Source organism: Talpa occidentalis, unplaced genomic scaffold (assembly GCF_014898055.3).
Source record: "Talpa occidentalis isolate TD23 unplaced genomic scaffold, MPIMG_talOcc4v2.1 talOcc4.15, whole genome shotgun sequence".
Lineage (NCBI taxonomy): Eukaryota > Metazoa > Chordata > Mammalia > Eulipotyphla > Talpidae > Talpa > Talpa occidentalis.
Genome location: NW_023601543.1, coordinates 1,504,506 through 1,530,174, shown reverse-complemented (window position 1 = coordinate 1,530,174; position 25,669 = coordinate 1,504,506). Strand labels below are relative to the sequence as shown.

Here is a 25,669-nt window from a genome sequence, read left to right as displayed (position 1 = left end):
GCCCCGGCCAGGTGCAGGCTGGGCTGAGCCGCCCCTTTGTCCGTGCATGCTGACAAGACTCGAGGTTGTGCTGAGCTGGAGGAGGAGGCAGCTTCTGGACCCCGCGGCCCTTGCAAAGGCTGCTCCCCTTCAAGAACTGAAGACAGCTAAGCAGTGAAAGCGACAAGAGAAGCACACAGCCCTTGAAGGGCACTGTGGCCGTGCTGACTGAAGGGACCCACAGCTTCTCCTTTCCCCAGTGGGCATTTCCCAAGCGCAAGGGTGATGCTTAACTGAAAGGAACAGACCAGCAGCTTCCACAGCTGGACAGACCCCCGGTCACCGTGGCCTCAGCCTTCCCAGCCAGTGCGTTAGCCAAGCCAGGCTCAGCTGCCCCTGAGTGGCGTGAGGCTCCCTCCCTCCATCCCTCTCCCACAGATCCCAGGAAGCTGTTCAGAAGTCGGCTTTCCCTCACAGCCTGCATCCCCCTGCCAGGTCTTGCAGCCGCAGCCCCAGTTAGGTCTGCGGACCCCACACAGACCCAACACTGACTCTGGCTTTCCCGCTTGCTCACAAGACCCAGTGGGCAGCAGTCCTGCCAGAGGGTCCCCAAGCCTGGCCCCGCAGGGGGAGGGGCCCTGGCAGGGCCAGAGCGCCTCCTGACTCCCCAGTCTGCTGACAGGCCAGGGCCCTGGGCTCTCCCTGCCGCCAGCGGGAGTGGAGCTGGGGGATGAGGGGGCGCTGGGCAGGGAGCCCGCTGTCTTCTCCTCATGACTTCCCTTCCCCTCATCCCAGGAGCCTTCCTGCCGGCCAACTGTACTAAAACTCCGGAAAACCATGGCGGGGAGGTTTTCCAATTAGAACATTCTTTTTCCGATCTGTGGATGATTCTTAAAGCAGCACAAAGCCATTCTTCAGGGCATGTGGGGATTATCTGCCAGCAAGGCCTTGGCTCGCCTTGTGCCCTCGTGCTCTGGAGGCCTGGCCCGGGGCTGCTTCAGAGCAGACACAAAAGACAGTCTGCATTCTGGGGCATCAGGTCACACAGGCCGAGACTAATGGTGAGGTGTTTCCTTGGGTGATTCACAGCAGTGGGATCCGGCCTCCCTGGTGGCGCGAGGGGTTCAGACACAACCTATGAAGCTTTCCACCACCTCCACAGCATGCGTTCGATCCCTGGTCAGCCAGGGAGCTACCCACATGGCGCAGCAGCCCTCTCCTGACTTGCCCGCTGCTCCCCTCAGCAGTGTACTTCGGTCAGTCTGCTTGTTCTGCTCCCCACTCTGGCTCTCACCCCCCGCATCTCTGGCCTGTACCCCAGTTCTTGTATGCATAAATAAATATATCTTAAAAAAAAAAACAAAACAAAGCAGAGGGATCAAAAGGCGGTGGGGAACCCAGAACACAGGCGCAGGCCGGCACACAACCTCCTGCTCCCACGCGGCCACTGACCGCAAAGCAAAAAGCCCCTGGCACAGATTTGCCCTGTGGAGCTGGGCTGGTCTATCTTCTGCACCACACTGGGGCAGCTCCAAGCCAGGACTGGGTGGGCTGGCAGTGCCGCAGGGGAAGAAGACCCAAAGGGGGCATTTGGTGAGTGGGAGTACATGTAAGCCCAGTACAGGCTGAGGGCGTGGAGCAGGGCTGCCCAAAGGCAAGACCTGGTGGGTGGGGTCTCACTCCCTCTGTTGAGCATTCAAACCAGCTCCCAGCAACCTGGAGAGCGGGTTACAGACTCAGAGACCTAGGCCTGAAGGTGGGAACCCCGCAGCCCCAGTGGGTGCCGACACGCCTGCAGACCCCAGCCCCAGGGGATGCACCCTGCTAGGAGCCAGCGAAGTCACCCAGCAAGTGGAAACTGGTCGAAGAGCTTAGGATGAGGCGGCAGGGCGGGCCCTGGAAGGAGGGAGGGGGGAGGGGATTAGGGTGCAAATAGGAGCCCAGCCCTTCTGCGTGTGAACCTGAGCACCCCAGCTGGGTGGGGTCCTACCTCTTGGCCTCTGTCTCCCCAAGTGTACAATACGGTTCGGGTCACTGGGTGGCCTCCAATCCCCTCTGGGGTGGGGACATTCTGCCTGGGTCAGACTTGGGGCCTGAGAGCTTTCAGGGCCCAACCCATGGCCGCCTCCCTAACCTGGGAGCACTTCAGCTAAGCCAGCTCGTGTTCTGCCCCCAGCCCAGAGATCAGCATGGGGCTCCCTTGGAACTTCAGAGGGACCCCCCCGCCCCGCCCCCTTGCTTCGGCCCGGCCTCCCAGAGAACGGGTCTCCATTGCCTGCTTGTGCTCTGCCTTCCACACCATGCACAGGCAGCATAATTCCCTACCCAGGCCCTCTTCTGGTGGAGACACAGGCCAAGCCAGGGGACTTCAGGAGGAGAGGCCCGAGCTCAGGTCCAATGGGAAGTGGTTGGAGGCACCGATGTTGGGGCCTAGAGCGAGTGGGAGGTCAGCTGGTGTGTTGGGCAGGAAATGCCACTCCAGACCAAGGGGGTCCCCCGGGGAAGGGGTCTGGTGGGCGGGGTGTACTCGGGGCAGCTGAGTCCAGGTGCCTTAGGGCAAGGCGTCAGGGAGTAGACTGATGGAGTCAGCAGGGACTGTGCAGCCTGACTAAGGCGGCTGGAGCGGCCTGGCAGGGGGTGGGGGGATTCTATCAGGACAGTGAACAGGTGGGCAGGGCCGGGCAGGGTAGGGCAGGGCAGTGACCATTCGAGTCAAACCCGTTTGTAGACGAGATCCGCTGCAGGGCCTGGCAGCCTGGCAGGAGGGAGGAGTCTAGGAAGGCTGGGCGCTTTGGCTGGCGCTGTCGTGGCGGATCTGGCCGGGCAGGGGCTGAATCACTTGGGACATGGGAAGAGCTCAGGCCCTGGGGCAACCCAGCCCAGGGCAGCACTCGCTGACTGGCTTCTGGTGGCTTTGGGCTCTATTCCTATTCATCTCTCCCTCTGGCCCACCCCTGCTTCGTGCTCTGCAGCGAGCAGGCCTTTCCCCACAGCCATGTTGAGAGGGAAGACATACCCCTTCCTCAGCCGTGCATCTGACCTATGATGGCATGCTCTCCCTTCAGCCTCTTTAAGCTCAGGGGCTCTGAGGTACTGGGGAGTGAGAGGGGGTATGACACTCCCTAGGGAATGTAGTGAGTATGTTTAGGAGCTAGGAAACTGGGCCAAATCGCTGGCTGTCAGCAGCTGGGGGTGTGGGCATGGAAGGCTCACCACTGGCTACCAGACTGGCAGCAGCAAAACACTTATTGGCAAGACAGAGATGGGCTGACATGATTTTATATACAGCTCCCTCAGCCCCTCCATGTCACACAGCCACACAAAGTATCAGCTCGTCTTTCCCTGACAAGGCCCAGGAAGGAAAGGAACAGCTTCCAGAGCGTCCACCAAGCCTCAGGCCCCTCCGACCCCCCTAGGTCTCTGTGCCACAGGGTGGCTCAGCCCTGACCAGCCCGCCAGCTAGCGCAGTGCAGGTGCCATTAAGCAAGCTGGAAGTCAAGGGGGCAGTGGGAGAGGACACAGAAGGAAGGGGTCAAGGCCACAGTGGCCTGTGCCTTCAGGAGGAGTCATGACCACTGAGTAGCATTTGAAGGATGGGTGAGAGTTCACTGGCCAAAGGAAGAGCAAAGGACATTCTGGAGAGTCAGCACCAGGAGCAAAGGTCCCAAACAGGGAGGACTTGGGAAGGCAGGAAGCCACAGTGGCTGGGAGTTTGTGATCAAGGGGAGGAGGGGTAGGCCCTACAGAGAGTGGGGGGGCTGCAGCCTCATCCTGGGCCTGGGCCTGAGAACTGCTGGGAAACCAGCAAAGAACTGCAGGTGGGGTGGCTGCAGTGTGAAAGCACCTGCAAACTGGTCCAGCGACTTCCTTCTGGGGAGACAGGCGCCCAGGGCGGTGGCGATGAGGGCCTTAGAGGGGAGTGGATGGACGGGAGGACCATTTAGGACAGAGACTTGGCAGGACTTTTGATCCCGCCAGCCTGATAGGCCATCTCTTGGACCGCCTTAACTGTTCCCCTTGCAGGTGACCTTCTCTGGCCCTGCAGGGAGCGGGCTTGGAGGCTTGGCTGGAGGCCTAGGAAGCCTGAGTGAGTGAGTGAGTGAGTGAGTGAGTGAGTGAGTGAGTGAGTGAGTGAGTGAGTGACACAAGGGCTGGAAAGGCAAGAGTGAACAGCACAGCAAAGCGCTCTGTAAGGTGGCAGGCTGAGTGGCTGCTGTGCCTTGGGAACCCCCCAGGATGGCCTTCCGGGGTGAGCGCTGCCCAGCGCCAAAGGGGAGTGGGCTCCCTCACTTTTCTCGCCCTCTTCCCAGCCTCGGAACTTCCTGCATGATCTCAGCCGCCAGCCCCCTCCCGCCCCTGTCTGGGAGCTCCGTCTGTAAAATGGATCTAGGAACTGTAGTTCGCCACAGAATTAGCGGCGCAGCTGTGGAAGTCATTGGCCGGGGCAGGGGCAGAGCGCGGGCCGGGGCGCGACGAGGCGGCCGAGGCCCTTCACGTGGCGGAGCCGGGGCCGGGGCCGCGAGCCCGGAGGAATGCGCCTGGACGCCTTCCACGGCGGCGCAGCCTGCGGGAGCTCGCTCTGGGCTCGGCGCGGGGAGACCGGCCTTGATTTCTCCAGCAGCCCCGCGGGGCGGGGCCGGGAGGGGGCGGGCGGGCCGCGGACACTGGCGGGAGAATGTGCGGAATGTGCCAGGCGCATCTACCTACCCCAGGAGAGGGCAGAGGAAGGGGCCGGCCGAGGGGAGGGGCGAGGGGCGAGGCTCCGGGCGCCGGAGAAAACCTGTTTGTTCTCCTGCGGGCGGAGCCCAGTCCGAGCCTCCTCGGCCGCCCTGCGCGCTCCCCGCCGCGCCCCGCGCCCGCCGTCCGGCCCGCCCGCCTCCTCGGCCCGGCCCGGCTGGGCGCTGCCCACCCGACGGAGCCCGCGCCCCGCGCCCCGCGCCCGCCCCGCGAGCCGGCCACCTGTGCCAGGTAGGGCTGTCCAGTGGCCGCCGTCGGCGCGGTCCGGTGTAGAGGCAGTGGGGGTGGGGGGGCACCTGAGCCCTGCCCGACTCCGTGACAGGGACCTCTCCGGGCCTTAGTTTCCCCATTCGCACTCCTCACCAGCCCCAAGCATCCCTCGTGGGCTCCCCCCACGCCCAGGCGGTGCTCTTGGGCTTCTGGCGCACAGGGAGACTAACAGGCGGAGAACTCCGGCCTGGCCCCTCTGTCTTCTCTCTGGAAGAGATGGTTTGATTGCAAGTACATGGCCCCAGGCGCGGGTGAGAGTTGATGCGGAGCCATAAGAGTCAGGGGGTGTCAGTGCAGCAAGTTCACCCCGTGTCCGTTTTATAGGTAAGAAAACTGAGACCCAGAGGCTGGCTCTCCCTGGCGTCTGCGCATGGGCTCCACACCTTGCTTGTGGGGAGCATATGCTGGGCACAGTAGGGTGACCTGCAGGCGGGGAGGGCCACCCACCGGGAAGGTAACTGCTCAGACAGAAGGCGCCGAATCAAGTGTCACTGGGTGTTATCCACGGGATCTGCAGCGAGCAGGCTCTGTGGCTGGATTGTTCTGACACGGACGGGGAGCCAAGAGCCTTGTCCTCTTTGGAAAGGCACAATGGTGCCTCCACTTAGAGGGACGGAAAGCTCGGCTCCTCCTGTCCACTCTGCTACTTCCGAGCTAGGGGCCCCTGGGCTGCTCTGTGGGTCCAAAGGGGTGACACACCTTTCTGCCTCCCACCCGGGGCTGCTGGGGAGCAGAGGAGGTCCGTGGTGGGTGTGCCCTGGCTTCGGGACATTTGCGCTGTGGTTGGAATTGTGTTCTCACTGAGCTGTTTGAGCTTAGCCTTGACATTCTGGAAGGCTGTGCAGCCACATCTCAAGTCCACCGTCTGGGAACCCTGAAAGTGGTGATTGGGTGATGGCAAGGAGCAGGGCCCCACAGGCTCACAGCCTGGACCCTGGGGAGGGGCTCCAGGTTCCTGCTGCCTCCTCTGGCAACTCCAGGGCAGGTCAGAGGCCCTGGCCATGGTGCAGATGCACAGACATGGGCCAGCTAGCCTGCTGGCCTGGGTGCTGGTGCTGTTCTCCTCATCACCCCAGGCCAGCTCACCTGCCTGAGCACCTGCTCCTGTCCATATCCAGCCCAGCCTTGCGCTTCCTGGGCCTGACCTTTAGAGGCTGGACCTGGCTGAGGGTCTAGACTCAGCCACAGGAGCTGATGGAGGGCACCCAGGGCAAGGCAAGCACACACCAGGGCATTTCCTGGTTCTGTTCATTTCCTCCTTCTGGACACTTACACATCAGTGACAGAGGTGACCCATGACCACATGGGGCCCCTGAGGCTTTGACTGCATAAGCAGAAGGGGCTGTGAAAGCCTGGAGCAGGGGAGTAACCCAGGCTGGGAGTATCCAGGAAGGCTTCCTGTAGGAGGGAGCCTCGGAAATAGAAGGAAGAACCCAGTAGTGGCCAGGTCAAAGCCTGAACCTCCTTTGAGGATGTTCAAGTCTTGCCTCCTCCTTATTCATGAAAGACTAAAGTCAGTTCTTCCTAAAATCTTCTATGTGCCACCCAGAGCCGGGAAGTAGGGTCCTGGAGGAAAACCACATTTGGACCTTGCCCCAAGGAGTGACAGGCTTGTTGGGGAGACAGGCTACTCAGTAAGGAGCTATTACTTGAATCACAATTGTGATCTCGCTTCCTTCTCAGAGTCCATATTCCATGTTCTTCTCTCTGCCTCAGGGCAGTGGCCCAGGGACAGCCCCACTTCTCTGCCTGCGCCCCTGGAGTGTCATGAGATCTAACAGGCAGAGATCCAGGGCACCAGCCCCCAAGCTCTCCTCAGTCACATAAATGGCAAGAAAAGGGCCCACGTCCCGCTCGGTGCCCTCTGGAAGCTGGAAGCCCACCTCCTCCCTTCCTCACCCTCCTCCACCAGTGACTCAACTCTTTGATCTGGATCTTGCTTCAAACCCCAGCCCATAAGGTGCCAGCTCCTATGCTTTCGCCTTGTTGAGCCTCATGGCTGCCCCACTGCCAGGCCCTTGTGGCAGGGGACAGCCCCAGCTGGGCAGCAGCCCATGTGGCCCCTAGGCCTTTGGGACCTAGGGTGGGGCTCCATCCATGAACTCCATGCCAAGGACACGGCTGATGGCAGGACCAACGCAGTGCCCCTGGGGGGACCCGCCCACCTAGGAATGGCGCTCAGGAGAGGTTGGCATCCTAGTTGCTGAGGGTCAGGGAGGTGGCAGGGGACTCATGAAGGGGATACAAGATGGGCAGTAGGGGTGCTCGGCAGACCAGGTTCACAGCCAGCCCAGCCATCATCTGCTTGTGCAAAGCCGAGCATGTCACGCAGCCTCCAGAGGCCTCAAGTTGTCACCTATGTGGAGGGAGGCAGCAGTGGCGCACCTGCTGCATGGCCACAAGCCACTGGCGTCTGGCCGAGGCAGCGCTGGCAGAAGTGGCCGTTGAGTCTGGAGCACAGGCCTTCCTCCAGGGCCCTGGCGGTGAGGGGAGAAGCAGGTTGGGGGGGTATAAAATCGCTGCCAGTCTGTATGCATGGGGCATGTGGCATCTGCCCACAGAAAGTGACTTGCTGCTGAACACCGCACTCTAAGGCTGCTGCTGGAGGCCCCAAAGCCTGATTCCCTGACTTGGAAAAATTATCACCGTTTTTACTTTTCATTTTGTATCATGGCTTAATTTAAAAGATTGTGGAAAGATTGTGGGAAGAACGTCCTGAAAGCTTTGTCTGGATTCCACACTGTGGGCATTTCCGATAGGCGTCTTCAGGAGGGGGACGTGGGCATGGGCACACATATGAGTGTCACGGCCAGGGGACGGGCAGGACTGGTGTCTGCTCATTTTTCTCGAGGGAAGCTGAGGCACAGAGACCTTCCATGGCCCATTTCGGGACTGGGCATGAAGCCAGGCGACCTCCTCTCTCTGTCTCTGTCTCTCTGCCCCCCACCCCACCCACACACACACCTGTATTTGGTGAGTGTTCTCACATCACTTGCCCCAGCTGGGTGCCAGGGCACGGAGATGACAGGACTGAGAAAGTGGGGGTGGGGAAGCAGGAGGGCTGGAGAAGAGGCTGGAAAATGGAAGGCTGGGTGGCCCTATGGGAATCATTCCCAGACTATCGTGGAGACACAAGAATCGGCAGCTCACATACATCCCAGGGGCTTTGCATGCCAGAGGGACCCAAGGCCACTTTCAGAGGCCCTGGTGAGGCTTTCCCCATGGGGAGCAGGCTCATTTCCCATTTCGAGAGGCAGCAGGAAACTGGGGTGCCGATGGTAAGGGAGATCCCTGTAGCCATGCCCTGGCCCGGCCAGGCGAGCTGGCCTCTGAGGCCAGTGGTGGCTGTCGCTGGTGGTCCCTGGCCTTGGCCCCCTCTGCAGACACGCCTGCCATGCTCAGTCTGTCCCCCCCTCCCCATCTGCCCCCATAATTGTTGGCTCAGAACAGCACTTTCTGACGCCAGGTCAGTTCCCCAGAGAGCTTGCTGGGGCGAAGGCCTGCTGTCTGAAACCGCTTCCACCGGGCAGCGCCTGGTTTACACAGAAAGGAAAAAACCAAAACAAAACAAGAACCCCCAGCAAACCCTGGGCTTGCCTCGGGAGCACGTCTGCTCCGTGGACGCCATCATTTGGGGGTGGGGGCTCAGCCGAGGGCCCTGTGGCAGGACCCGCTAAGCCCCTGTGCGTGAGTCTGTCTCCCGGGAGCCCGTCAGTCCGTCAGCGCGTGCTGACGAGAATGGCCTGGCAGTGTCCCCTCTGGGTCTCCACAGCCCCTTCCCCAGATGGGGCAGGGGTGAAGGTCAGGCGAGCACTCGGGGGCTCTGGGTCTGGGGTGGACAAGAAAGTGAGAAAGGACGGGCCGGGAGGGCCCAGGAAGGGGAGCAGCCAGGAGGCGACCTGCTGGACTCAGAGCTGGGGCGAGGGGCCTGTGCGGCTCCTGTCTCTTGAGTCACACTGTGCCCTCCAGTAACCGATGAAAGGAATTGGCTCTGGCCACGCGTGGGGGGCAGGAGGAGGTGCTGGCAGTGGCTCAAGGGGTGGCAGCAGTGAGGCTCACGGGTATTGGTGGCAAGGGACAGTGGGTTAGGGTAGGGGCGGGTTCTCTGACCCTCAAGGGGTCCTTTCCAAGCCCGCATTGTGTTGTGTGCACATGGGGATCGTGTCTGTCCCCCGAGACTGGCTCCCAGGCTGCAGCTCAGGCCCCGCAGGAGGGTTCACAACGTTCCTCTGGCCCCTTCCTTTGGTACGGGAGGCGGGGCAGGAGAGGGGGGTCCTGGGAATCACAGAAATACGTGACTCTGGCCTGGGGTCTGTTTGGGTTGAGGGCTCTTGGGAGACCGGGGGTCTCCACAGAAGCCTCAGAGGGCACTGCCCAGAAGCCGCCCTGGGCCTTTGAGGCCAAACGCCGTCTGAAATGGCCCAGTTGCCTAACCCATTACTTGTAGGAGAGCGGGGGCGTATCTGCAGCCCTCAGGGAGGGCCGGGGTCGTGGCCTCTGCGTCCCCTCAGGGCTTGGGCTCCCCCGCGCCTTGGCAGGGAGCTGGCCTCCTTCAGACATCTATTTCCCAGGGCCCCTCCTGCACTGACGCCGAGAAGTCTAGATTCTGGGGTGTTGAGGGTGGAGGGAGGAGGTGAAATTCCAGACTTTCATGCAGAAGTCATTTACCTGTAAAGCACATTTACAAATACCGCCCCCCGCATGCCCTCTTTTTCCATATTACATTTTTTCCCTCTGCAACCCAAGTCTCCTCCAGCTCTTTTTTCCATTCGCTGCGCCTCTTTCCTGCCGCCCAGTTGGCCTCCAGGAGGAAGCCCCGGGAAGAGAGCGTCATGGGCAGGCCACGGCTTTTTCTTAGCAGCTCCAGCCAGTGAGAGGGGCCTCAGGGGCTCCTGGGAGCTGTGCATTGAGTAGCAGACGAGGGGGCCCGGATGTGACCCAGCTGCTCGGCCTTCACTCTGGTGGGCCTCTGAAGGCCCCTTCCCCCTGGACCGGGGCCCAGACCTTCTGGATCTCAGGCACAGCCATGGTACCTGCTCTGTCCTCTCCCCAGAGGAAAGCAACCTGCCTGCCTCTTGCCCTTGCCAGCTGCTGAGGCCCTGGTGCAGGATGTCCTCATTCACGAGACGCGGCCACAGAAGCTGCTTCCAGAATTGGTACATTTGATCAGTTCAGCCCTTTTGGCTCCGCGAATCAGGTCGACCGCCTGAGAGCTGCTGGCTTAGGTCTGCCTGCGCCCTCAGTTAGACAGTGGGCCTTGAGAAGGGCCCGGATAACGGTGCCCAAGCCAGGTGGAGGTCGCACTCCCTGACTTTAGAGTCCCCAGCTGCCTCACACTCTACCATGTCTTGCCCCGCCCTTTCCCAGCCAGCCCTGTGAGGGCTGGTCCCCTCATCCTGCACCTCCCTCTGCAGCCTCCTGGGGGAGCTGCCCCCCCAGCCCCGACTCTCCCTACAGGAACAGGTCTTTGACCTCCAGGAGTATTACAGAAGGAGGACAGGGCGGGAAGGGAGACTGTGTGGTCCTACAATACATAGCGGGGCCTACCAAAGGCTGCGCCTTCCCATGTCCAGGGGCCTTCCTTGAGGCCCACCCCTCCCAGGGACACAGAGCGCCATCTTCAGTCCGAGAGGGGACTTGACCTGCCATGGGGTCGGAGAGAGATAGGTGAGTTGGCAGATTAGGGGCCCAGCTGGCTTCTCAGCTTCTGTTTCTGGTCAGGGGCTGCCAGGCCGGCCACAGGGAGTTGCTCTCCAAGGAAGGACAGGCTGGGTGAAGGCACTGGTTGGCTGCCCGTTGGGTGGCAGGAAGGTTCTCCAGCAGGCAGGCTTTGACTACCTTAGTGTCACTGTGCCTGGAGCTTGTGTGGGGCCTCTTAAGAGGCGCTTACTCACAAGGGGGTCACCCACAATGAAGCTCAAAGGCATTTGCCTGAAACAAAGCTGGAGAGGATGTGGGTGCTGATTCTGGAAGGGGGCCTAAGGCACGGGACTCTCCTGGAACCCTCTCCCTGGAATTGGAGGGCATTCTTCGTCCAAGGGCAACTTTTACAGTGAGAATGAACAGGAACCCCACAGCACAGCAGACCCCCAAGCACCAGGGCAGGGTTTCCAGCGAGGCACACTGTCAAGCGAGGAAGGGCTGAGCAGGAGCAGGTAGGTACATTCGCTGCCGCCCCACTCACTGCCACTGGCGGCCCTAGGTGGACTTGAGCTGCAAGGACCCCAGCAAGGGAAACTACGTGGGCTCTGGCAGCCCAGAACCTCAAGGTTACAGGGCCGACCTCAGCCTATATTGGTAGGCCCAAAGGGGCAGGCATGACAGCTGGGGTTCCCCTCACGGGCCTTGTTTTCCATGGTTTAGTCATCCATGCCCTTATCCAGTGGCGAGGAACTAAGGGCCTGTGGGAGACAGGAGTCTCCTTCCGCACTGTCCAGCCTTCTTTGCGGCCCCACGTGGCATCCAGGTGAAGGACAGGAACCAGCCGGTCTATGCATCTTAGCAACCAGCTGCTCGGAGACACGGGACTGTCATCGCAAACTCGCCCCTCCTGACCCACAGGGGAACACAGAGGTTTCTGCTGAAATAATGAGGCTTCTGCTGAATCCATGTTTGGGGGCTCTGCCTGTATTGGGGTTCCCTAGCTCAGAGCCACGTGAAAACACTCGTGGGTGGAGAGTTACTAAAAAGTGACCCGAGGTTGGCTCAGCAGCTACCTCCTGCACGGGCACCCCAAGGTCTCGATGGTTTCACGCAAACATCACTTGCCACATCTGTGTCTGTCACTGGGCTTGCGGCGCGGCCGGTGCTCTGGGCTGTAACTGTCAGCCTGTCCCGCCGCCTCACTCCACTCCTGAGCCACACCTGAGGGGACCATCTAGACCTTGCCAGGGGCTGTGGTTTCAGGGGACAGACCTGGATGCACTCCCCGCCAGCCTTGGGCTGGACCGGCCCGCGATGGTGCCCTATGAGCACGCAGGGAAACGCAGCTTCTGGGCACAGGAGTCACCACTCAGCTCTGGGAAGAAGCCCTGCCCCGGCTCTTCTGCCCACAGCATGCCCTCTCCTGCTTGCTCACGGTGGCCAGCGCCCAGCACACACCACCCACACCTTCAAACACGCCCCGACACCCATGCCCTCTGGCCGGGGCTCCTTCCCCCTGAAGGCCGGGCGTAAAGGTGTGTGTTATTCGTCCTCCCTCCTGGTTTACCTTGGAGGTCCTTGCCTGGCATCCGACACGCTCCCCGGACCCCTGCCACCCAGGGTGGGATGAAGGTAGTCACTCAGCCCCTCTTTCCTTTCACTTGTCACAAAGGCCCCTGTTGGAGGCCTGAGGGCGCTCATGGGCCCAGCTCCCTGGCTGCCCCTCCATGCCCCGGTCGCCTGGAAGAAGCCAGTCTGTCCCCGCTGTGTGGGGAGCCAGCAAGGGCTTCTCCATCCTGGGGTGGCCTGCTTGGTGGGGGCAGCAGAGCCAGAGTGAGCGCCCCAGAATGGTGCTCTGTGCCACCCCAGGCCATCTGTGCCCGAGTTGGACGCCATACCTGCCTCCTGCCAGCTAGTGAGAAATGAAGGCTCGGTTAGCCTCCCGGCCTGAGGCTCAAGGCCAGTCAGTGAGCTGGTAGCTGGAAGGGCAGAGACACAGAGGTCTCCTTGGCAAACCAGGTGTGCACTGTGGGGAGTCAAGCAGGGTGGCGACTGTACGAAAGTTCCTCTGAGCCAGTCCCTGTGGGGTGACAGGGCACCCCATCCCCCTGCCGCTCCTCTGTCCACCTCTGCCTCCTCACAGGGCAGTCAAGCGTTTGCATGCCGTCTGCCTCTCTGGCCGGCTCCCTCCCGCCGCTGACCTGCCTGTATGGGCTCCTGCCTCCACAGGAAGATGGGCTCCCTGCACCCCACACTGGCTTTGGGCTTCTCTCTATCCAGTCAGGGCCAAGGGTCCCTTCCCCTGTGCATTGCCGGGCAGCCTAGAAAGGAAGGTGCGAGGGGGTGTCCCTTTGGCATTGGGAGGCCAAGGGCAGCTGGGAGGGACTGTCCCCCCTTGCCCTCACCCCGCCCTGCAGGGACACCCCCTCCCCCGCCGCTGCCTGCCCCTACAGCCCTCTGCAGGCTAATGGAAGAGGTAGGAGGCAGTGAGGGCTAAGAGTGTGGGTGGGCGCCCGCCTGCTGCGCTGGGAGAGGCTGGCATGGGGCGAGTGCCACTGCCGTCAAGACCATGCCAAGAGAGTGTTCAGGGGTCTACCCCCAGGGGTGGCTGGTGAGGAAGGCCAGGTCCCTGCAGGGCTGCAGGGCAGTTCCTAAAGCAGCAGCGGACTTCCCCCAGCATGGGAGCGGGGTCACGGCCCTGCAGGGTGGTACAGAGTGGGGCACTGGCAGAATCACACCTGCCTGGGCCACCGGGCAGCTAAGGACACCCACAAGTACCAAGACATCATGGGATGGAAAAGAACTGGCACCTAATTCCAGGGGACAGCACATGCACTGGCTTGGGGTGTCCTGTGGAGAAGGCCCGGCGAGCACATCCGCAGGCTTGGGGGCTGAGCACCACCTCACAGATTCGAAGACCGAGTCCAGAGCATCGGACAGAAGCACAGGCACGTGGGGCTGCGTAGGGCCTGCCAGCAGAGACAGCAGCAGAGGTCCCCCTTCTTGGTGGGCTGAGCAGGAGACACGGTGCCTCACTGCCAGCAGCTTCTCGAGATTTCCATTTGCATCTGAGTCTCAGGGGCCCACTGGACAGGAGGGAGACAGACGTGTGGGATGCAGAAAGGTCCAGGTCAGGCTGCTGGGTCGGAACTGCCCTCCTCAGGGGATCTGTGGTCTGGGGCTTGGACCAGGCTGACCACGGCCCTGAGTCCCTTCCCTCCAGCAGGTGCAGGTCGGCTGCTGAGACCCGTGCCACCGGTGCTGGCAGCAGGTGCTCGAAGGAGCCCTCCACATACCGTGTACAGGGCCCGCAGGGGTGCCAGGTGGGGGACGAGGCTCCGATTCCCACGGCCCAGGTCACCCTGGAGGTGTGGCCCGGGGCGCCCACCCGTTTCGCCCCGGGGAGGCGGGAGTTAGGCCCAAGGTGCCCCGCTGTGCCTCCGGCCTCAGGGAACGGCCTGGGCGTGGGCGGAGGGCGAGTCCTCAGCTGAGCCGGGGCCGCGGCGCCGGCGTCCGGTCCCTGTCATGGTGCCCCCCGCGCTTTGCGTGGCCGTGGAAGCCTGCCCGCCGGTCATCACTGCGGCCGCTGCCACCACCTCTGGAGGTCAGGCCCAAATGCGCCGCCGCCCGCCAACCCTCCCACCCGGAGCGTGCAAGGGAAGAGGGCGAGTCTGCTGGAGAAGGCTGTGGGCACCTGCTTTCCAGGGTATGGCAGCCCTCGAGGCCCAGGTGTACCCTGCGCCTTGGGGTGTCCCTGCCTGGGAAGGGACAATTCCTGGGGGGTGAGGCTACTGCATTGGTGCGCCCCTCACTCAGTGTTCCAAGGCACTGCTCAGCTGGCACCAGTTCTTCAGGCCCAATGTTAACTGTCCAAGCAGCTCCAGCCGCGGTGGCGTGTGAGCCACGCAGCCGAGTCTTCACCCGCTGAGCAGCGCACCGGCTCGAGGAGCGGGTTCTGGCGCGCCCTTCTGCTTGTCTCTTTCCCTTTGCGCTTGTTTGCAAATATGTTTTCAAGTGAGTGGCACCATCCCACACGCTGTATGTTACGCCCTGCCTCTTCCTTAGTGATACACAGAAGCCAGGACTGGGAGACATTATCACCGGATGGGAGGGGCAGGGCCGTTCTGGGTTGGAGCTGGGCCCACACAAGGGCACAGGATTGCCCGACAGGGACACCTTCCAGGGACACTGAGGCGCACGCTCTGTTTGCAGCAGAGCGTGGACATGGGGGAGGCTGCTGAGGAAAGCAGCTGCATCAGGGCCTGGGGGCGCCGGGGGAGCAGACGCAGCCGAGCGAGGGGCAGGCTGTTGCGGGCCAGGGGCCCTCGGGGCTGGTGCATGTTGGCGAATGAGGCAGATGGACCAGGGAGGAGGTCGGAGGTGGGCATCCTGGGGGTGGGGATGTGAAATGGAGGGAAAAGCCAGCTCTCCAGCCAGGGTATGGATTCAAACCTCTGCCCATCGCCTACAGCTTTGGCTGGGCCTCCCTAAAAGCTGCCCCGCTGTTCATTCCCATGGGAAGGCTCTACTTTCTGATTCTTTCAGCTTTGTTATTCTGAAATGAAGCCTGCCCCCGCCTTTGCCCAGAGAGCCGAGGTCTTAGCTGTGAAATAGGGACCCCACCACGGCTCTGCCCCCCTTGCTGTGGGCATGTCCTTGCACCTTTGGCCCAAGAGTGCCCGTGCCCCTCTGCCCGCCGTACTGTGAGTGTGTGAGTCTGTCCTGATTTTTCAAGTGGCCTGTATGATTCTGATTTGGGGAAAACTTTCCAGGCAATGTTGGGAACAGGTCTGTCCGGGGGCACTGGGAACGCCCCGCAGGAACCCTAAAAAGCAGTGCGAGGAGGTTGCCATTCGAGGCCAGAGGCTCACAGTCAGCCAGGAGCCGGGCAGACCAGGGTCTCAAGCAGCGACACTGCCTGCGCACCCCGCCCAAGTGGAGGTGCTCCGGGGCTGCCGGGATGCGCCAGCAAGGTCTGTGTGGTCTGGGGGTCCTGTGCAGTGAGCCCCACTCACTGGAATTCTAATGTGGCCACCTTGGGCGGGGCTGGGCACATGGATTCCCACGCGACGTGATGAGGTGCCGTTCCTGGCACGCCGCAGGCTCCGGCCTCCTGGGCGGCCCGCGCAGTGCCGTTTATGGGCACTCCAGCTCTTGCTGATGTGGCAAATTTGGTTTTCTCTTGGCCCACTGCCCTGCTGGTTTCAGTGAGCCCCTGACCTCCACGGAAACATGTCCAGGCCTTGCCAGCTGGCAGGCCCCAGAGGATCCCTAAGGGTAGCAGCCCCTTTAAAAGGGAGGCTGCTCTGCCTCGGGAGTGCGTGGCTGCTGGGGGCCTGCTCCCCGGTATGCCCGCTGGCCCGAGACTCCAGCCCCTCTCTCGAAGCCCACGGGGCCAGCTGTGCTGGTCAAGGCTGGCTGCTCACAGCCCCTCCTGGGTGTTCAGCCTTCCTGGGGCTGTGGGGGGCCTCAGAGCCTACTGCGACCACCCCTCCCTGGGCACAGGACGGCAGGGCCTGACTTGAGGTCAGAGAGCAGGAGGGAGGAGGAGAGTGGGTGAGAGGAGAGAGCCGGGCACCAGGCGGCATGAGCCTAGAGGTCACGACGCCTCCTGCTTCCCAGACACTGTGACAAGCCCTCACCACACCCACCCTTGCCTGGCGCCCAAGGGTCAGTAGCAGTTGACAGCAAAGCCCCAGGGCTTTCCTCAGCAGAGATGGAGCCAGGCCCTGAACCACCAAGGACTGCTTGCCCAGGGCCGTGAGCCAACCAATTGGGGACCACCGACAGGTCCCTCTCCCAGCCAGGACAGTTGCTGTCCTGTGCCCTTCACCATGCCTGGTGGCACTGGGCACTGGCAGAATATTGGTGTGTTCTGGCCCCGCAGCCATCTTGAAAGGTAGACTTTTTAAAACTCCCTTTTTACAAACAAGGAAATGGAGGTGGCCCGGAGAGGTAAGTGCCCAGGGTCTACCAGACGGGTCTAAGGAGTGGAGCTGCACCCCCCCCATCTGGCAGCCCTGAAGGCTGTGCACGTCCATCCCTCAAGTCCCCAGGCTTCCCCAGGGATCCTGCCACCGTGACACTCCCTGATGCCACCGTCTCCCCGTACCTGCCATCTGGCCACCAGGGCGCTCTAGGAGGGTTCTCCCAGAGGCAGAACAAGCCCTGCTCCCCAGGTCCACAGACAGGTGGGTGTGTCGCCCGGCCATGGCCGATCAGCAAGTACACCACCCTTGGCCGGTGCCCATAGCCCAGGACTCCGCCAGCTCCTGCTGCCCGATGCCCAAAGGACAGCCTGGGTATGCCAGGGACCGCATGGTGACCGCAAGCTGTGACAGGCATGAGGTGAAAGTCGTGTGCTGGCCTTTGCCCCCAGGTGCCCTGTGGAATCCAGTGAGACGGGAGGCACGGAGCAGACGCCATGAGTATCTCAGCCCTGGGGAGCAGCGGCAAAGGTGAGGCCTGCGCTCCCTGTGTCCCGGGCTCCGAGTTCCAGGCCGGGCCTCTCAGGGTCGGCAAGCACAGTGACGGGACATAGCCGGAGGGCCGGAAGGGGGCCCCGGGGTCGTGGGCTGGGCTCCCCTCCGACTGTGCCCGCCCGGCTCGCACCAGGGAAGGCGCTCCTGCCTGGCGAGGAGGAGCGCAATAACGTCCTCAAGCAGATGAAGGTGCGGACCACGCTGAAGGGGGACAAGAGCTGGATCACCAAGCAGGATGAATCGGAGGGGCGCACCCTGTAAGCACAGGCGGCGGGGGAGCCGGCAGGGACCGGGAGGGGTCGTGATCCGCCGGGCCTGCCCAAACCCAGCCCCGTGCCCTGCGGACGGGCTTCCTCCCTTCGGAGCCGGGCGCGTGGCCACCACAGACCGCGCGGGCTGGGGCGTGGGAAAGCAGTGGGCCGAGACTCCGCTGGCGGAAGTCACAGGGCGGATGGTGGGCCGGGAAGGGGTGCGGGTGCAGTGGGAGTGGTGGGCCAGCTGGCCTGGGACTCCGCACCTTGGGGCCCAGGCGGCTCTCAGGTGGCTGATGGCAGGGAGCCCGGAAGCCACTCTTGGGGCCCCTCTTTCCCCAGAGAGCTGCCCCCTGCCCGGTCTCGTGCCACATCCTTCTCATCAACTGCGGAGGTCTTGAAGGCCAGGTAAGAGGTGGTGTCCAGATGGCTGCTGGCCGTGCCCCTTTGCAGTCCTGGGGGCCAGGGAGGAAACCCCAGCTGAGAAGTGAGGCATTTGAAATGCACAGGAGCGGCCTTTTCTCTGCCCTCTCGCTGCGCAACCTTGGGACCGGCTGCCCCCCCCCCCCCATGCTGGGCTTCCAGGGCTCCAGGTGTCAACAGGATGGAAATCATCCTGAGACCCCCTGCAGAGAGCGAGCCGTGCCCCTGACGTGCTTTTGGCACTCACACATAACCCTGATGGCTGGGGGCACTTGGCAGTCACATGTGCTCCAACCGTCTCCCCAATTCAGGGTGACATGTTTCGATAGTTGGCCTAAGGGAACAGCCTGTCCACTTTCTGTCCCGAGGCCTTTTACGTAGCAGTGACTCGGGGTTCTGAACTGTGGACATCCTGGGGGAACTGGCAGGTTGGCAGGGGCCCGAGGGTGGTTCAAAGATAGTCTACATGCTGGGTGCTTGTGCACACTGGAAACGCAGCTCCTATCCTGGGCTTCGGTTTGCGGGATACTTGGAAAGCATGCCCTGAGGTGCTGTGGCTTGGGGCCCAAAGCAGGGGAGCCCTGAGGCCTACGGGAGACTGGCTCTCGGGGGCCGGGGCCATGGTCTCACCTCCCTGACGCTTGTGCGGCTAAACAGGTAATGAGCTTTCTTTCTCAGCTCACCTTAGGGGCTGCCCCCAGTAAGGACAGGGTCTGGGCACAGGGAGCACTGGGGCTCTGTGTTGCCCTTCCCTGCCCCCACCACACACAGGGTCCCCTTTAACCTGCCCCACGGGTCCAACTCCAAGCCTCCTGCTCCTGGATGGATGCCCATCTGCCGAGTCCTTCGCTCCTGCCTCAAGCTCAGAATTGACAGGCCTGGCTGGCCACCCTGCACTGTCAGCTCCTGGCTCCCCACTCAAGTGTTTTGAACCCCCTTGGTGGCTCCCAAGCACGGGGCACCCAGCCCATGGAGCCAAATATTCTATAGCTGATGCCCAAGCCCTGGCCATACCCTCTGGTGCTCACTTCCATTAAGACTTGTGAGACAGGTAGCCCAGGCCTGGAGGAGGGGCGCCCCCAGAGGAGTAAGAAGTGAGGGGCAGCGGGGCTCATCTGGCCCGTATCTGGGCACTGCCTATGAGTCCTCGTGAGACTTCCCGGAGGAGGCCATGCTGGGGTCAGGCCAGGGGGCCTGGCCTCTGCCTGCCAAGGTCTCCAGCTCAGGCCTCTGACAACAGCAGGGCGCGGGCTGTGCAAGCCCTGAGAGCTCTTCTAGGGGAGGGGGTTCCGGAGGCCAGGAGAGCCAGACCAGGGCGAGGGCCTGCCTTCTTGGCGCTGGCTTTGAGCCAGGCTGGGTGGCTGGGAGAGTCAGGCAGACACTGCAGGCCTCGGGTTCCTTCCTTCTGACCTCTGTGGAACATGCACCAGCACGTGCTTTGCTGTCACGGGGGAGCCGCCCCCAGCAAGGCCTCCCCTCACACCATCCCTTCCTTTGGCAGGCCTCCGAGTGCCAGGGCCCCCACTGGCTACATCATCCGGTAGGTGACCCCAGGCCCCTGCCCACCCCCCGTGCCCTCCAGCTTCTCCTGGGTGCTTACTTGCTTCTTCGGGGCTCTCTTTCAGGGGAGTGTTCACAAAGCCCATAGACAGCTCATCGCAGCCCCAGCAGCACCTCCCCAAGGCCAATGGAGCTCCAAAGAGGTGTGTCTATGGCGTGCAAAGCCGCAGGGAGGCGTGCGGGCCTGGGCCAACCATATGGCTGAGAGCACACCCTGTGTCGGGGCCCTGGGGGTCAGTGCAGGGGTGACAAGAAGAGTTGGGTCGGGGTTGACGCCCACAGGTGGGGGCATGGGCTGGCTCCAGGCACTCTGGGAGTCCCAGGGCCACTCACAGTGATTATGCTGGCGGCTGGGAGGGACCTGTGCCCTGCTGTGAGTTTCAGTCCAGCCTCCTCCAGTCTGAACCTGGGGCGCTGTCAGACAGCAGGGGACAAGGGGTTGGGTCTGCCTGTGAGGGGAGGTCAAAGACATTCTGGGTATCAGGCGAGGTGGTGAGCAAGAGGAGAGGCTGTCCACTTGCCACGTGCCTGCGGGGCTTTGTAGTCAAGTCTGGAGGACCCAGGGTCCTTTGGGGCTGGGGCACACAAAGGGGGCCTGCAGAGGGAGGGGGCACATGCAAACTTGTTCCCCCTGCAGTACCACAGGTCTGGTGAGAGCAGCTCCTGCTGGGCCTCCTCGCCTCTCCTCCTCTGGCTACAAGATGACCACGGAGGACTACAAGAAGCTGTGAGTACACCCCCCCACACTCAGCGCCACTCTCGCCAAGGCCGCTCAGCACTGCTGGCCCTTGCCTCTGAGCTGGGCCTGCCTCGGAGGGCTGGTCTGGCAGCTGACAGCTCCTGCCGGCCACCACTGCAGCCCGGAGCCTAGCAGACGGCGACCGCCCTGACGGTGGGACAGCTGTGCTCTCTCTGATCGGAGGGAAGCTGGTAGAAGGGGCTGGCCGGTCTGGAGACAGCATCGCGGGCCATGGTGGCGAGGGTGCTGGCTGGCTCTGCTTCCTGGGCATGCCTCTGCACCTGTGTGGGCTGGGCTCTCAATGTGGGTTGAGGGGTGAGGGGGACACTGATGACACTAAGCGTGCCACTGGCCCTGGCAGCCTACCAGCTGTGGGCATTTGTGCTGATCTGTGTTCCTTTCTGGATAGCAATCCCTAACATTCTCTGGGGCTCCCCTTGTGGCCCTCCTGCATGTCGGGGCGGGGGGGATCTGCACAGAGGCGTCTGAGTCCCAGGGCCTCTCATCTTTCTATTGTGTATTCCTCATCCCTTTTGTCCAGTGACGCGGAGCAGCCAGGGAGTCTTTGTGGAGAAGGCTAAAGATTTGAGCTGGGTATTGGAGGCAGTTAGGGTTGGCACAGCGAGAGGAAGTGACTTGAGTGGCAATACTGATGTCGTTTTTGGAGTTAGTGCAGGGTCCTTGGGTTCCCTCTGGGAAAGGTGTCCGTCCCCAGAGCTGCCCTTTCAGCGGCACGCGGCGAGTTTCCCAGGCGAGTTTCTCCACGAGACAGAGATGGTTGTTATATTTAAAGGGCAGGCTTATTAGGGAAAGGGATGGAAGAGTAAAAGACACTTGCATGGACACAAGCGGGCAGGAAGGGCTGCCCCGAAAGGGACCGGTTGCTGAGAGAGGCCTGCGTGGTTGCAGGCGGGGGCCTTGAGGAGAGCGGCCTCCGCTGAGGGAGGTCAGTGAGGAAAAGCCCCAGCAGGTGCAGATCACGGGCAGGCAGGAGGCTGCTGCCCTGCAGGACAGCAGCTGCCCCGTTGTGAGGGCTGCGTTAGGTTTTATCCTCTTCAGGGAGGCGCATCTTGGTGGGTGGATGGTCTGTGCCCCTGACACTCCCTGCAGCAGGCTGATAGTTTCTGGGTGTGGCGCCTCCTGATCTGGGGTTGTTGCCTCAGGGTCTTGGTTTCTACAACTGGGTTAATGGGTTACGCCAACCCCTTCTACCCCCACCTCCTTGTGTGAGTCAGGTTCTTGGCCTTGTATCTCCTTTCCTCCATCATGCCCAGCATGCGTGTGGCTCTTGTTTTTGGAAGTCAGGAAGCAGGCTGCTGAGGGAGGCGGCCTGTGGCGGGTCGGCACCCTCAAGTCCCCCCCACTCCTTCTCCCAGGGCACCCTACAACATCCGACGCAGCTCATCATCAGGGGACCCTGAGGAGGAGGAGGTGCCCTTCTCCTCTGATGAGCAGAAGCGCAGGTAACAATGCCCGCACGGCGAGGGCCCAGGTCTCTCAGACAGCGCAAGGCGGACAGGGCCTGTGAGTGGCGGTGTCCTGCAGTCCCAGAGCCTCCCGCTCAGCGCCGGGCCAGCTCAGGGGACCCTCCCGTGCAGCTTCCATGGGGCAGCAGCTAGGTAACGAGGGTGTGGGGAAGCCCCACTTGTGCACAGAGGGGCGCTGCCTCTGCACTTTGTAGCAGTTTGTTAAAAGGGCCCTGAACACATTTTGGGACCAAAATGCACAGTGCCTGGGAGGAGCGCTCAGAGTGAGGTTGGGCGGGGCCTGAGTGCCAGGCTCCAGAGGTCCCAGTGCCCTTGCCCCAAAGCGAGGCCTAAATGTTTGGGCAGCAGCTTGGCTGGAGCCCTCCCCCCCGGGGCTGGGCCTGCCTTCAGTCTCACCTGCTGGCTGCACTGCAGCTCAAACACAGAAATACCCCCTCGCTCAAGGCGCTGGCTCAGGGGCAAGCCCGAGGGCAGTGTCCACAGCCGGTGGCTCCGGCCCACAGGGAGTGGGGGAGAAGCCAGGCGCTCCGGAGCCAGGCTGCCGGGCATTGACTGCTCACTCTGCCACTGGTGACATTGTCTTGGCCAAGTCGTGAAGCTCCCCGTGCCGCAGTTTCCTCACCTGTAACTGGTGGGTGAGCGGTTGGAGGGCTCCGTGAGCCAGGATGCACGGGCAGCATATCCAGGCTTCTGTGACTAGTCCTCAGAGCAGGCACGCGTCTGCCTTCCGCTTGCCCCTGGGGCCTGAGCCAGGCTGAGCGCCTGGGCCGGCTGACAGAGCGGTCCCACCGTACGCCCATGCCGCCCCAGGTCCGAGGCCGCAAGCAGCGTGCTGAGGAAGACGGCTGCGCGGGAGCACTCCTACGTCCTGTCGGCGGCCAAGAAGAGCTCAGGGTGAGTTGCAGTGCAGGACATGCCACCTTCTGCCTGGCATCCTCCCCTTCTGCCTGCCAAGGAGTAGGTTCAGAGGGCCCTCCAGGCTGGACCTTCTGGGTTTCTCAGATGCACTTTCTGGAAAACGAAGATCTGGCTCTGCCATCAGGGCCAGGAACAAGAGAGAGTCTGTGGCGCTGCCCACATGTCACCTTCTGTCTCTTTTCCAGCAGCCTTTCCCAGGAGCCGCAGGCGCCATTCATCGCCAAGAGGCAAGTGTCCCGGGGAGGCCTCAGCAGCCTGCTGCCGCCCACTGGGAAGGGCTCCTGTTGGCAGGGGTGGAGTGGGGCCCTGGGGAGAAGGGTGTGGGATGGGGGTGCTGTCCCTGAGCAGGGGCTGATGTGGGGCTGGCACCTTCTGTCTCACAACCAGGCAAGCTCCTGGGTGACCATGATAGTACACGAGGCCCCAACAGCCAATGTTGTGTAGTCGGGAGCCTGACTTTGAGAACACAGTTTATGGCCAGAAACTTCCACTTGCCCATGGCTAACAGGACTAGGCCACTGGCCTGAGGTAGAGCCCTGAGTTCCCAAAGGCCTCTGGGTTTTGAAGCGGAAGTAGTGACAGGAATCTGAAGTTGTTCCCTGGCCCTCCCTCCCAACCTAGCAGGCACGGGCTGTACAGTGTCCTGGAAGAGGGTCACTGGCCTAGGATCCAGACACTTGTCATTGGGAGCCCTTGCCTGGCCAGGCTCTTGGAGGTGACCATGACATTGGAGACAAAGGGTGAATGATCAGGACATGAGGATACTCTGGTTGGGGGAGGAGGGAGGTGTCACCGTTAGGTGAGACAGGAGATCTGGAGGAGGAAACTACTTGGAAAAGGCAAGGAAGAAAGAGGGGAAGTTAGATTTCAGGAACATTCCATTGTGTGGGCAGCGAAGCCTCCATGACGAGGCATCAGTGAGCCCAGTACTGAAAAACGAGAAGGCGCGGCCTGCCAAGGAGGTTCAGCGAGGTCTCACATGCGCAGTTATCTGCTCTCCCCCCGTGCTGCCAGCACCCACTGTTACCTTCCTGGTCCCGCCTCAGGGCTTTGCACCGGCTGGGCCCTCTGCCTGGAACCCGTGGCAGGCCGGGGCCTTCTTGTTTTTCAGCCATGCTGTCCCGGGTTCTGCTTCCGTCCAGAGGCTCTGGGGCAGAATCTGCCCGGGCCTGTCTCAACATCTGGTGTTACCAGCAAGCTTGGTGTGGACATGTGGCTCCAGCACCCCCCGCCCCCACCCCGTGGCCTTTCCTCAGTGTGTCTCCATCCCGCATCCTCCTTCTTGTCAGACACCGCTTAGTGCCCCCAGGGGCCCTCCCCTCACCTCTGTACCTGCACGGATCCTGTTTGCAAACGGGCTCACAGGCACGGGGCCCAAGGGTCAGGAATTTGGGGAAACCCCTTCAACCCAGGATGCTGTCCTAACCAAACTGTAGTCACTGAGCCCCTACCCTGGGTCACAGGCAGGGAGCAACCTTCAGGCAGCTAAGCAGGCTGAGGGTGCCCTGGGGCATGTTTTTCTTCTCACCCAAAGGGTCGAGGTGTTGGATGAGGATGGGCCTTCTGAGAAGAAGCAGGACCCACCCACTGTGACGACATCCAGCCCTGGCTCGAGCAGGTAATCGCCTGCTCATCTCTGCCCCGGGCCGGGGACCGCTAGCTCTGCTGCCTGCCACTCACTCGCTGTGAGCCTCTGCGGGGTCCGAGTCCCCAGGCCCTGTGACAGGCGGGGCTCAGCAGTCAGGAAAGCCTGTCTGGCTGGATGTTGTGGAGCTGAAAGGAGCAAAACGGCCTGGCTTTGGGGAGAGAGCACCTCACCCTTGTCTGCTCGGTGCTCATCTGTGGCATCTCAACCCTTGTGCCGCTGAGCCCAGTGGTGGCCGACACAGAAAAGGTGCCCGCCGTGGGGTATGGCGGGCCTGCCCCCGGGGCGTGGGTCCTGCTGTTCACAGGCTAGTTTGGGGCTCTCCCATCTGTTGGCCCAATTCACCGCACCAAGGCTGTTCTCCAGTGCGGGGAGGGAGGCTCCATGCCCGTGCCGCTCACAGCTGCCTTCTTCGCCAGTGTGGACGGAGGCAGAGCCAAGGTGTCTCGGGCGATTTGGATTGAGCGCGTGCCGAGTCTGCCCAGCCCCTCCGGGAGCCGGGAGCCCAGGTGGGTGCTGTGAGCTGGCTCCAGGGGAGGGACTGGCAACTGGGAGATGGGGCAGAAGTGGCCCGATTTGCCCTGATTTCTGAGCCCTGAGTGTCTGGGCAGGTGGCAGTGCTCTCGTGTGTGGGCGAAGAGCCAATGACACCCCCTTGTACTCTGCACCGAACCAAGCTCGTGCCAGTGACCAGGACCGGGAGCTTTGTGGAAATCCAGGGCTGCTGAGAGCCGCTCCCCCCCGCCCCCCCACCAGGCACGTTGGAAGATGCCAAGGCCAGAGGGACAGCACGTTTGTCCCTACAGGTCACTTTCAGGGGCCCCGGGGACTGCTTCGCTCTCCTCAAGCCACTGCCAGCCCTCATTGCTCTCCCCAACTCAACTGTTTGTGGCCACGTGGCCTTGGGCCTCAGGGCCACCTGCTCTGTGCCAGGAGGGCGACAGGACCACCCACGAGCATAGACCACCCAGGACTGCTGGGCTGGGCCGGAGGCGCCTGGGCAGGAGGCCACAAGGTTCTCTCCTCTTATGCCCTCCCTCTCTTGATTCTTGTCGTCTGTGCTCCTGTCCGGAGGCCGTCTGAAGGGATGGACAGATTTGCACGTCCTTCACCAGGGCGGATGGGTGGGACTCGGTCAGCAGGAGGGTCTCGGGTTAGAGTGCTGGAACCGCCGCTGCAGACACCTCAAACTGGGGGGCTCAAGGGACAGAAAGGGATGGGCACACAGACCTGAAGGCTTCCAAGGTGAAGGCGGGGCTGGCTCCCGCTGAGGAGTCCTGGCCTGGGGCCCTGTGAGGCCCCAGGTGATGATGAGATGCCCCAGCAGCGTGGCCATCCTCTGCGCCACATGCCCCCTTCCTGCCCTCTGGTAACGACACCGGCTGTTGTCCGGCTTCCCCCTTCCCCACTGTGACCCCATTTGAGCTAATGACCTCAGCAGTGCCCCATTTCCAGAGAAGGTCTCCTTTTCAGGGCCTGGGGGTTAGGCCTTCAATGTAACAATTCTGGAGGGGCCCAATCCAGCCCAGAACAGT

At 62.2% G+C, this 25,669-nt stretch overlaps 1 protein-coding gene across 8 annotated transcripts in view; it reads left to right on the top strand.

The window, feature by feature from the left end:
• Positions 1–4,913: 4,913 nt before the first annotated feature.
• Positions 4,914–25,669, top strand: part of ZNF185 (zinc finger protein 185 with LIM domain) — a 49,968-nt gene continuing 29,212 nt past the window's right edge. For 3 of the 8 annotated variants that reach the window (XM_037511801.1, XM_054695503.1, XM_037511797.2), the window contains exons 1-12: positions 4,914–4,947; positions 17,009–17,087; positions 17,245–17,368; positions 17,705–17,770; positions 19,287–19,325; positions 19,411–19,488; positions 19,983–20,072; positions 21,461–21,547; positions 22,382–22,465; positions 22,675–22,716; positions 24,024–24,107; positions 24,554–24,643. In XM_037511801.1, the coding sequence (XP_037367698.1) occupies positions 17,054–17,087; positions 17,245–17,368; positions 17,705–17,770; positions 19,287–19,325; positions 19,411–19,488; positions 19,983–20,072; positions 21,461–21,547; positions 22,382–22,465; positions 22,675–22,716; positions 24,024–24,107; positions 24,554–24,643 (818 nt within the window). In that variant the 5' untranslated portion in view covers positions 4,914–4,947; positions 17,009–17,053. Of the gene's footprint in view, positions 4,948–15,053; positions 15,603–17,008; positions 17,088–17,244; positions 17,369–17,704; positions 17,771–19,286; positions 19,326–19,410; positions 19,489–19,982; positions 20,073–21,460; positions 21,548–22,381; positions 22,466–22,674; positions 22,717–24,023; positions 24,108–24,553; positions 24,644–25,669 lie in introns of those variants that run through there. The other 5 variants (XM_037511802.2, XM_037511800.2, XM_037511799.2 and 2 more) reach the window with 4 other exon arrangements.